The 13191-nt window shown below is 40.4% G+C and overlaps 1 protein-coding gene across 1 annotated transcript; it reads right to left on the reverse strand.

The window, feature by feature from the left end:
- Positions 1-8200: 8200 nt before the first annotated feature.
- LOC103306686 (olfactory receptor 6N1-like) lies at positions 8201-9199 on the reverse strand. Its single transcript, XM_024111527.2, has one exon. The coding sequence runs from the start codon at positions 9197-9199 to the stop codon at positions 8201-8203; it is 999 nt and encodes a 332-aa protein (XP_023967295.1).
- Between the last annotated feature and the right edge of the window lie 3992 nt (positions 9200-13191).

Consider the following 13191-nt stretch of genomic DNA (forward strand, 5'->3'; position numbering starts at 1 on the left):
ATGAGAGAAAATGTCTCAATGAAAAGAAACATCCCCAAAATGTGTAGTTTCTGTTGAAAAAAACAGAACTACCTGTAAAACGACACACAGATAGATCTATAGAAAGAGAAATAGATTAATAGATAGGTAGCCCAATTGACCAGTGGATAGATGGATAGATTTCACTAATCTCTTTAAATTTTATCCTCTTTCAAATTCCTTTAAGCATCCCACCTTTCCCCCTTCTCCAATAAGGACAAACAATTTCTTATTGTTATAAATTCATCAGGAACACATTGACTACACTATGTTCTAATCGGCACACTATACGGACCCCGAGATAGTGTAGCTCACCAAAGTTTCTTTGAAGTAGATGGATCCATGCTGATTTGCACAAGCTGCATATTTCCCCCCTACAGTCCCATCTGACTGGCACAGAGTTTTCTGCCCTGTTCAGTGATTGCCAAATAATAATATTGAGATTCTAACTAACTTTCTGTCCACCATGACCAGGTGGAATTTTAAAGCACTTGAGGGCTTTACACAGAAAAATCAGAGGAGATGGGCAGGCCACTTCTCTTTTTTGTGCCTTAGTTTCTCCAACTATAGAAAGGGATGATAAGTTTTATTTATCCCTCAGTGGAATTGTGAGTCTAAAATAATTAATATTTGTAGAACTCTTTGAGATCCTCAGATTACTGTTGCTATGGAAATGCAAAGTGACATTATTATTACTGAATTAAATTGATTTCTAAATAACTGTTGATAATTCCAATTCATATGGAACAGATTATGGTTTCATAATATATGGACCAGAGCCCATTTTGATTCTTTTTTTTTTTTTAATTTTATGAAAAGTGTAATAAAAAACTGGAGAGAGTACAAAAGAGAGGTAAAAGGTCTGATACTTTTTAATGGGGGAAGGGAATTAAAAATCTAAGGTATGAAGAAATTTACAAAGACCAGAGTATGTGACTATAGGGATATGAGGAAATGTAACAACTGTTTGCAGACAAATAGAAAGAAGTTAAAAAAACCAGAGCTGGTTGAAAATTTTCGGAGGAATGTTTTCCGTAAGAAAACGATGATTTGATAAAATCTAAATATTTAGGTGGAATGTTTTGATTTTATCTAAATTGTCTATGGGAAATTGATATGGTAGAATAATATTGCTTCATGGTTATCATTTCAATGATAATATAATCAAATTTATAGAGTCAAAATGAAATGTTTTAAGATTATTAAAAACAACAATTTTAATTTATTCAGATACAGTATTTCAGAATATTTTGTTTCACTAAAATAAAATCTTGAGATTTTGAATTTTTGGCCTGATTTAGGATTAAACCTAATTTTGAAAACTATGATTTTATGGTAGAAAAGCTATGAAAAAAGAGAGAAGGCATTGTTCTTATATTTATTTCTAATAACAATAATTATCAAGAGTTAGCCACTTCTTTGAGCCCTTACTGATTAGCATTTGAATTGTTCCCTGAGCAATTCCACAGAAACCAACGTGATAATTTATGGAACAAGGTCCCATTCAATGTGAAGCTATCACAATATGTCCTCCACCATTTACATAACACCCCCCAACCATCCACCAAGGACCTCTGAATAACTGACATTGGTTGGGCCAGTCACACAACCTCTGGCTGTGGCAGGTCAGTATTTACACCAATTTTGCAGATGGAAAAACCAAGGCACAGGGAAGCAAGAAGTGATTCTCCACCAAGGTCACACAGCTAGTCTGTGGAGGAACAGGAAGGGATTCCGGGTCTCATGAGTCACCCTAATCTAAGCACAGAACAGCCCCTGAATATACCCTATAGATATGAGAGTATACATTGCTGCAGAAACCCAATGATATGACTGATCAAACTGCACAGTTGGAGGCCATGTCTATATAGAGAGACAGACAAAGAGTTCATTTCATGCACTCACTTCCACAACCATCAATCCAATGCCTTTGGTTGGTTCTCAAGATGCTCCATTCTAAAGACTCAAGTAAAGGCTGCATGAATACAGAGGTTGCAGAGACCACAGCCTGGACAGCTTGGATTTCAGGAAAAAAACAACATCTATAAGGGATCACTTAAAGCCAACCTCTACAATCTAGCAAACTTTGCCACATGAGGAATCTCATTCACGTGTGCCTTTGCAAAACTGAGCCCTGGATAAATGTCTGATAAAGCAGATAGTCCTATCAGGTTGCTAAACACCACTAAAGTTACAGAATCAGGAAGTTCTGTGTTTATGATATGATCAGACAAAATTAAAATGTTATGGGCTAATTCAGTGCCTGAGATCTCTGGAAATCACTGTTTGCTTAGTTAAAGGGAATTGAAAGTAATTCAATAAAAAGAGAGAAAACACTTCATTAGTGTTAATTCTACCTAATCCTTTCCAGACAAATAATATGATATCTTGGTACAAACTCCCCTTTGCCTTCAACTTAACTTCACAATTGCCAGATTCTGCTGGATACAGAATTATCTGTGTCTGATTTACTAGAGGGATATGTTCTGGTTTGCATTACTTATTGGACATCTTTTCTTTAGTTATTTATTTGAATTGAGGTAATACCTAGGAGCCCCAGTCATGGAATAGGATTCCATTGCGCTATGCTCCGGATAAATCCTGAATAAAAAGTCAGCCCTTCCCCCAAAAAGTTGCAGCCTAATTACATCATTTCCCAATCTTTTGGAAGATTTTGCATTAGTATATGGAGCCCTGGGGATGGCTAGCATCAGGAACATCTGAGGATAGGCACCTGTTTAATTGCAGTTTTACATTTCTTTGGGAAAGCAAGGAAAAGAAGTACTAAAGGGCTGATACGCAGCAGGTGAAAATTCTTTGTTAGAAATGAGAATCTGCCCTGGGTTTCTCTACTGAGATTGTTCAAGTCACAAGGCAAAAGCAACATGCTCTCAGCTATGTTTTCAGTCCATGCAAAAGTGGATGCTAACCAAAATTTAGTCAGATCCAAAATAAGTTCCCCCTACCTCCAGCTCCTTATGCTCAGCTCTCTGAAGGAAGAAAGTACGGATTTCTGTGGTCTACTTCAGCCTTCTTACATAAACCTTCGGGAGTAATTATGCTGAAACCACTGTGCTCCGCACACCAGGGAATTTTATACCCATGTGTTCCCACTGCTTCTCTCTGATTCAGTTGCAAAAGTCTGCAGCATTAGATTTTTCAATAGAAACTTTTGTCTTGTTCCTGGACCTTAGCATAAATAAAGCAATATACCTATTTCATAGAACTGGAAGGGACCCTGAAAGGTCATTGAGTCCAGCCCCCTGCCTTCACTAGCAGGACCAAGTGCTGATTTTGCCCCAGATTCCTAAGTGGCCCCCTCAAGGATTGAATTTACAACCCTGGGTTTAACAGGGTAATTCTCAAATCACTGAGCTATCCCTCCCTCACCAAATTCTCATTTGCATTAATGCCAATTCATGTGGTTCTGTCTATGTCCCAGAGCCTTGTAGTGGGTGTGAATGCCATTTATATCCATTTTTAGGCCCTTTTTATATGGCTGAAGTGGTACAAAGCAGCTTCCATGTCAATGAGATTCAGATCTACTGAGTCAAATTCTCTTTTAAAGCCATATCTACACTTGGAGCTCGGGGAGCAGAGGTACAGACACCTGCCTCAAACCTGTGCTGATAGCGTCTGAGTGGGTTTGTAAATCCAAGTGATGAGCTCATGCTACTGCCGTTTGCCGCTGCCTGTGCTACTATGGCTGCACTACTATTTTTAGCACACCATCTCAATGACTGTGAACACAGGTATGTCTACATGAGCTGGTAGAATCACATCTAGATATACCCTAAATTACACCAGTGTGAAACTAAATTAAGCATGAATAACCCATGAGCATGATTCAATGAAAGAAACCTGTTGGCTTCAGATCTTACCCTCAAAGGTGGGCACAAACAGTCCTGTTTCAATTAGTGCCATTTACCTCATTGTGACTACTTATAGTGGGAAACATTACACCGGGTAGTAACTGCTCATGGAATCATGGCATAACTGTATGAACTTCCCTGCAGCTAATAAAAATTTGTTCCTGTCATATTAAAAGCAGAGCTCCCCTGGATAAATCCGTCTGCTTTGGATAGGGTAGGTAGGTAATTGTCATAGATCCATGGATTCCAGGGCCAGAAGGGTCTGTTGTAATCATTTAGTCTGAGCTTCTGTATAAACCAAACCAGAGAATTCCCGCAAAGTAATTCATGTTTGAACTAGAGTATACGTTAAAACAAAACAAAGCATCCAATGTTGATTGAAAGGTTGTCAGTGATAGAGAATCTATCACAACCCTATTCCTTGGTGTATTCGTCATATCAAGTAAGGACTTGCTACCAAATTTTGACCTCAATATAGTGAAGCACTTAAGCATGTGCTTCATTTGAAACCTGAGCATAGTCACATGGAAGTCAATGGGAGTTTAACACATGCTCATTTAATCCCACTTAAGTATCATCTTACACCTCATTGGTTTCAGTGAGGCTACTCATGCTTAAAACTTAGCACCCACTTTATTTACAAAAATTGAATAATAGTCTTTCTATATCATAGAATCATAGAATCATAGACTATCAGAGTTGGAAGGGATCTCAAGAGGTCATCTAGTCCAACCCCCTGCTCAAAGCAGGACCAATTCCCAGCTAAATCATCCCAGCCAGGGCTTTGTCAAGCCGGGCCTTAAAAACCTCCATATATGTAGGTATTTATGTGATCTGCATCACTGTAACATAAGCACCTTCACAGAGATGAATTGTGTTTACTCTAGCAGCACCTCTTTGAGGGTGGTCTATGTTATCTCCATACAGACGGGGAAACCAGAGCATGGGTGTTTGATACACAGTTTCCCAACATGGAGTGTTAGAATATGATATTATGTTTTGGTTTCGTGCTCTCTCTTCTTATGGATGATCACTGAACAATGAAGAAGATTAAGCGACTCAGCAAAGGTCATCCAGGGAGTCTGTGCCTGAGCCAGGAATGTAACCGGGCTTTCTGAGTTCCATGCTGGTGCCTTATCAATTAGTTGGCTGAAAAAGGAATGTTCTCCAGCCTAATTTACCAAATGAAACATAAGGGTAAATATGACCATTTTTACTGCTTTCCAACTGAAGTAAAGTTGGTAATGTATAAGAAAATCTGGAAGAAATTCCTTTTTCACACTCTTTTTACTGTCTAAAGCAATAAAACCACAGGATTAATGTATTGTCATTGAAAGTCAATGGGATTTGAGCATCTAACTTCCTTAATCTCCTTTGAAAATCCCAGCCATAGTTCATAAAGTCTAGAATGTTATTGACTAACCTGAAAACAAATAAAAATAATAATACCAGCAAAACTCCACAAAATTATGGACCTTTTGACATGCACCATGGCAAATGTGGAACATTTCTTACCATTAAGCCATGATTTGAACTCTGGAAGCTCTCTGTGTGTGTATGCTGCTGTTTTGTGAAATGTTGTGTTCAATGGCAGGCCCTGACATGGTCAGCATCTCTTCTAAAATAATTCTTCTTTCTGATCAGCCTACCCGAAGGATCAATGAGCAAGTGGCTGAGATTTGGGAGGGGAGCGATCCTGAATTTGACAGCTGTGCCCTACTAGCTCAGGAGGCATTGATGAGTTTTGATGTCTAACAGAGTGATGAATTTAAGCTCCCAAGCTTGTCTTTTGAATGGTTTCCTTTGAGGATGAGGACTGAGAAGTCAGATATGGAGTGATCGTTTTGTGAAAAGTGTTTTCTGTGTGAGTTCATTCTGTGTGAGTTCATTTGTGAGTATAGTGATTGTCTAGTTTCACCCATATTGTTGTTGTTGGGGCAGTTGGTGATCATATGTTGTGATCAACATGTGTAGGCCTGCAGAGTCTTGGAAGGACAAGCCTGTGTGGCCAGAGGCTGATGGTTTCAGGGAGCTGATCCACATCAGGCGCAGACAAGTCTCCCTGGACAGGTGGTGGCAAAGTGCCTCCCAACCCCAGGTTCCTCTGGGAAGCATCACCATGGTCACAGGAATTTAACCTGCATATTTCACTAAATGACCAGTGTGACAGTGTACCCCATAAGGCTTTATGGGGAGGGGGTGCTTATAAATGTATGTATGACATAACTGGAATATGTTTTGTGCTGCCTGTGCCATGTAACATATCTCCGTAAGGGTTATGGTCTACTATATCTATTCATCCTATTTGTACATATATATCATTTTCTACTCGAGGTTAAGAATATGGGCTGTATGCTTACCTGATTTCTAAGTAAGCTTTGTGAGGCATTTGGTCAGCTTCTTTAGGAAGGAATTTGCCAGGTTAAGTACCTGATCAGGAGACACTTAGGGAACAATGCATCTTGGAATGCTCCAATCCACATGAGAAGTCTTCCTGGAGACATGCAAGATGCCATGTGGACAATGGCGTCGGCCTGCAAAGACTGAGTCATGCAGGGGCATGTGACTTGCCCAGGTGACTCCAAAACTCCATCTTGGAGCTGGGCTTTGCATAGGAGGGAGGAGGGGGGTCTCCACCCACAAGAGAGAGTCTACTTAAACCTGTGGGAGACCCCTCCAGGTTGTCTTCAGCTGGCTAAAGAAGGAGCCTCTCCACCCCCCCCCCCCAGGATACTTGAAGGAGACTGAAACAAAGGACAGTAACTGCAGGGGGTGTGAGTGATTGCTGGACCCAAGCTAAAAGGAGATTAGCCTGTAAAAGGGAGCACTCTGGAACTGGTGAGGAAATTATCTGTATTCAGTTTGATTAGGCATAGATTCGCGCATTTTATTTTATTTTGCTTGGTGACTTACTTTGTTCTGTCTGTTACTACTTTGAACCACTTAAATCCTACTGTCTGTATTTAATAAAATCACTTTTTATTTAGTAATTCACTCAGAGTATGTATTAATACCTGGGGGAGCAAACAGCTGTGCATATCTCTCTATCAGTGTTATAGAGGGCGAACAATTTATGAGTTTGCCCTGCATAAGCTTTATGCAGGGTAAAACGGATTTATCTGGGTTTAGACCCCATTGGGAGTTGGGCATCTGAGTGCTAAAGACAAGCACACTATTCAGGTAAACTTGCAGCTTTGGGACAAGTGATTCAGACCCTGGGTCTGTGTTGGAGCAGATGAGAGTGTCTGGCTCAGCAAGACAGGGTGCTGGAGTCCTGAGCTGGCAGGGAAAACCGGAGCAGGGGTAGTCTTTGCACATCGGGTGGCAGCTCCCAAGGGGGTTCCTGTGATCCAACCCGTCACAGTCAACCCCAGGTTCCTCTGGGAAGCATCACCATGGTCACAGGAATTTAACCTGCATATTTCACTAAATGACCAGCACTCCATCCACTCATCCACCCCTCCATGAATGATCATGATGTATGAAAAATATCAGTCCAGAAAGTTAATGAGAAATCTAGCTCAGTAATAGAGATGGTTGGAGATTTTCCATTACAAACATGGGAGAGCAGGGCAGAGGAGAGGAGTTTGGGCAAAAAAATGGCTATTTCATCAAAATGGACTTTTCCTTGGGAAATGTCTATTTTCAATTAAAAAAACACGGTGGTTGATTTTTGTTGTTGAAAACCTCAACAACAAAAAATCATCAAAAAATGTAGCTGAAAATGGATTTTTTTCCCAAATATTTTCATGGGGTGTGTGAGGATGGAATTCCTGACTAGTTCTACTGAGAAGAAACCACAGCCTGATGGGCACTTGAATTTTATGCTCACAGCATAAACACAGAGAAATTTGATGCAAACATAAAACATTCTTGTTGCAAGGTTGCAACATAACATGACTTTATTTCTTAGAATACAGAACAATAGTTCACAAAACTCCCAAACCAGTGAGAGACAAAGCAGGCTTCTCCCTTAGTCATAATTCACCCCACTGGGCTCTAGACTAGGTCTGTGCAGATTGACTCCTAGTCCTAGATTGCAGGCTTCCGTACAGAGCCCTTTGCCTGCACTCAGGACCAGTAAACCCCTTCCAAACTTGGGATGACAGCTTGTGATTTTAACACAGTTTTCAGTACATCACATGGCACTTTCAGCAAACACCTGTAAATCACATTGATTTCAGTAGGACTCACATTCCATATGGTTTGTTTCAATGGGATGATATTCATGAAGGACTGATTTGAGCCAGAGATTCCAGGATCGGACTCCAAGTTTAGATAACATGAATTTCATCACACGGTCTCCATTTTCATTTTGATCTAAAGGCATTAGCTTGAATTCTCTGAACTGCTGTGAAAGACCCAAGTTTCCTGACAACTTGCCTCAGGGCCTCCTTTACCTCTTTGTTTCTCAGGCTGTAGATGAGGGGGTTGACCAGTGGTGTGAGAATGGTGTAGAAGACAGAGAAGACTTTGGTCATGCTTCGAAGTGTGTTGATGTCTGGAAGCAAGTAAACAATGATTAGGGTCCCATAGAAAATGGTCACCACGATGAGGTGAGAGGAACAGGTGGAAAATGCCTTTTTCCTACCAGTGGTGGAAGGGATTCTCAGGATGGTGGTGATGATAGAAATGTAGGAAGTCAGGGTTAATAGAAATGGTGGTAGTGTGAATAAGGAGGACAGCAGGAAAGCCACAAGTACCATGCCGTGGGTGTCACTGCAGGAGAGTTTTATCACTACGTTGAATTCACACAGGAAATGGTCAATTTCATTGGGACCACAGAACACTAACATCGATATCCAAGATACTATTATGGAAGCAGCCACAAATCCACTAATCCAAGACCCAGCTGCTAGCTGGAAGCAGAACCTATCATTCATGAGGGCTGTATAGTGCAGTGGTTTACATATCGCTAAATACCGATCGTAGGACATCGCTGCCAGGAGATAGCATTCTGAACATGCCAAGACACCAAAACAATAAAGCTGCATGAAGCAGCCACTCACAGAAATGGTTCTGTCCCCAGTCAGGAGACTGGCCAGCAGCCTGGGCAGTATGGTGGAGGTGTAGCAGGTCTCCAAGCAGGACAGGTTCCCCAAGAAGAAGTACATGGGGGTGTGAAGGTGCTGATCAGCCACAACTAGTGCAACAATGAGGATGTTCCCGGCCATGGTCATTATGTAGATCACTAGAAACAGCAGGAAGAGAAGAACCTGCAGTTCTGGGACATTCCCAAATCCCAGGAGGATAAATTCCATGATGGATGTTTGATTTCTGCTTTCATGTGTGCCAGGGGGAGTATCCATGGGATGGGGGGAGGGGGGAAGAGAACGCTGCAATGATAATGAAGAGACATTTGCTTTTGTAGTACAGTGCCAAAATTACAATTCAATTATTGCTCAAAAGCACCCTCTGATGATTACCAGCCCTAGTCTTACTTGAAGAAACTCAGCTGGGATGGTTAGCACCAGCTATCACTGCTGCTCGAGGCATCTAAACATTTTCCTCAACAATATTGCTTGTATATTTCTCTTTCCACATGATCAATTGCTGGGGTGGCACCTCTCCAATGCACTGTTGGTGGACTGCATTGCAGCATGAAACTCAGAAGACCTGGTTTTGTTTCCAACCTTTGGTCAGTCATTTCACTGCTCAGCTGAGAGACCATGCACAACTTTCTGCATTCAGAAATATAGAAACAACTTCCTCTTGCCATCATGTTTGCTGTTTATATTTATGCCCATCAGTGTAGATTTTTTTATAGCCATTTCAATGTGATCATTCCTAACAGAGGACAGATGGAAGGGTGCCTTGATTTCTCTACACTGTACTTTTCGGCAACCATATCACTTTACAATCACTCATTTTATTTTTAGTTTTTCACCATATGACACTTGGAGCCCAATTGTGGAACAAATTAAAGTCAATGGGACTGATTATAGTGTGCAAAATTAAGCATATGGGCAATCTTTGTAGGATCAGGGCCTTAATTGATTAATCAGTCTGATACCACAGTGATGTGTTTAGATAGATAGATAGATAGATAGATTTATTTTTCTGTCCATGTTGCTAACTTCTAGCTCTGTCTCTTTCCTTCTGTCCTGTGTGTCGTTCAGAGAGGTATTTGAAAATATTTTGGGTATTTCATTAACATGGCCCTTTCAGATAATTAATGCAGATGTTAAATGAAATGTGAGGTAACACTGGCCCTCTAACTTCCATTTTTTTAAATCAATGCCCTCTTGTATGGTCTGTTGGCCAGTTCTCCACCACTGGCATTTCTTGAGAGGATTGATGAATTGCAGCTTTTTGGCATTTCTATTACTTTCTTTTTTGAATTATCTGAGAACAGACAGAAAAATTCTCCAATATTCATGATATAAAAGTGCTCATAGAGTTCATCAGTGAAGAATATTTTGTCTCCAGATCATTCTCAGAATCTGTGTTATTCAAAATTTACACAGTGCTGTTCTGTTACATTTTTCTGATGGTGTTTCCTCTACTCTTCATTGGATGACTACCTAGCCCAGCATGTTCTGTACTGTTTACCTCAGTTTACAGATAAGCAGTAAACAGGGTCCTCTGGACAAAAAGAGGGGGTAGACCGGTTTCTCAAAGACAAAGGACAAGCTGATGCCTCTAGCCACGTGTCATCAAAGTTGATGGGCAATCGCCTTTCAGGTGGCCATTCTTTGAGCAACTGGTTTGTAATGTAGTATCCAAAACAGAGATGAAAAAAGTATGAACAAAGCAACAAGTTATGGAGCTGTTAAACTGGTGGGTTGGGTTTTCTTGATGTATAGAGAGTTTTGTAACTTGTCAAACCGTATTATAAATGTAACTAGCGTCAATGCATATTTCTGAAGCATATCTTTATTTCCATCCTCTTTGTAACAGCCCTTAACATATTTGAAGATTGCTATAAGATCCCCCTCAGTCTCCTTTTTTCGAGAGTGAACATGCCCAGTTTTTTTAACCTTTCCTCATAGGTCAGGTTTGCTAAAACCTTTGATCATTTTCATTGCTCTCCACTGGAGTTTTTCTTCCTAACTTTGCATTTGCATTTATTGAATTTCATCTTGTTGATTTCAGATGAAATCTCCAATTTGTCAAGGTCATTTTGAATTCTTATCCTGTCCTCCAAAGTGCTTGCAAAAACTTCCAGCTTGGTGTCATCTGCAGATTTTATAAGCATACACTCCACTCCATTATCTAAATCATTAATGAAAATATTTGATAGTACTAGACCCAGGACAGAACCCTTGGGACCCCACTAGATACATCCTTCCAGTTCGACAGAGAACCATTGATAACTACTCTTTGGGTAAATCTATACGGCAAATAATAAAACAAAACAAAAACACACCAAAAACTACCCAGCAGCAGTGAGTCTCAGAACCTGGGTCTGCAGACTTGGTCTTGTAGGGTTCTTGCTACAACACTAAAAATAGCTATGTAGACGTTCTGGCTTGTGCTGAAGGTCAGGCTTTGAAATCCATTCTTCTCCCTGGGCTTCAAACTGGTAGTCTACATGTCTATTTTTAATGCCATACCATAATCCCCACAAGCCCAAGTCTAGAGATATGGGCTCTGAGACTTACAGACACAGGGTTAGTGTTTTTGCTGTGTGGACGTACCCTTTGAGTACGGCCTTTCAACAAGTTTTTTACTCATCTTATAGTAATTTAATCTAGATCACATTCCCCTGGTTTGCTTATGAAAAAAGTCATGAAGGACTGCATCGAACGGCTTACTAAAATCAAGCTATATCATATCTATTGCTTCTCCCCTATCCAATAGACCAGTTTATATACATGTGAACATAAAAACAATGATGCACACAAGCATATGAACATATGATCGTAATCACCAAAAATGCAATCAAATGCACTAGCACAATTCTATTCATATATATACACAAGGATGCAGAAACCTACAAATGCAAACACGCAGATGCATATATACAAGGACATGCCCCAAAACTATAGAAATAGATAAAACATGTTGGCTATAATTTATTAAGCCAACTAGGGGATTTCGATACTTATTTCCTATTGGCAATTAAAAGCATGGATGCATTTTTTCAGACATTCCAGTAGAAATGTAAACCTTTCAAGCTGCACGGATGAAAAAATGTTTTGGGTTTGGTGAGGGCTTTTGTTGTATTTTTCCCTTGCGGAAAATTTCAACTGTTCATTGAAAAACAAAAAAATCTCCCAAAGCACTTTTTGGCGGGTACTTTTGCAACCAAACCTCCAAAATTTCCACCCAAAACCTGAAAATTAGTCTATTTTCAGGTTTTCTAATTATATATATATATATTCAAAGAAAGCAGACACTTTCCAATTACCCCAAAATCAAAACCTGAAAATTTCAAATATGTTTTTTAATTTCATCCATTCCCCTCTAACTTACCTGCTTGGAGCAAATTGCCTTTGTCTCAGCACAATTCTCCAAGTGACAAAAGGCATCCATTTATATACATTTTGGTGTTCACCAGGGAGGTACCCTGAAAGAGGCTCTGCTGTGATGTTGCCAAGCAACCAGAACTGCCCTTAGTTATCACAGATGAAGAGTGGAGGCTTCCAAACTTACACAGCTGGCTACACCTGACATTGTGAGCTATCAAAAAATGGGCAGCTTAGATCAGTCTGGTTCAGGCTCGGAGAGCTGGTGAGTTGGTTTGTGTTTGAATTAAGCTGTGAGTGATGTCATGCTGGGCTCCCGACCATTGCTTTGCAGTGATTGTGACTAGGGTAGCATCACGAAACACCGATGTCACCAGGACGCAGACACTGTCGAAGCCACTGCCACTGTTTAGTGACCCCCAAGAAGTAATCAGTGGGTCCTCATGGAAATTGATCATGTGTAGTTGATTCTTTTTATTCCCACTAGAGAAATGCCCAGAGGCCCAGAGGTTAGAGGTCACAGAAAGTCCATCACAGCCTCAGAACAAGGCAGTATTCCTTTTTATGGCCACATCATGCTGTAGCTTTTCTGCATTAGGATATATGATCAAAGCTGCCTTGCTAGGGTATGTGCAAATAATAGGCTTCCATGTGTCTCAGCTTACACATCACAGGCTACAGAGGCCTGATAAAGCTCTGCCAAAGAGAAAAGAAGAAGGTGTGGGCTGGGGACATGGAAGAGGAGTCAGGGCAGACCAATTGTCCAACTTACATGGAGAGTGTTGGCAAGAAATTTGGGCCCCATTAAAGTCAAAGGCAAAACTCTTGTTGAATTAACAATAGTAGTGACACAAGTTACTAGAGACCAAAGCAGATCTTGAATAAAGCAG

This window comes from Chrysemys picta, chromosome 13, assembly GCF_011386835.1.
Source record: "Chrysemys picta bellii isolate R12L10 chromosome 13, ASM1138683v2, whole genome shotgun sequence".
NCBI classification, from domain to species: Eukaryota; Metazoa; Chordata; order Testudines; family Emydidae; genus Chrysemys; species Chrysemys picta.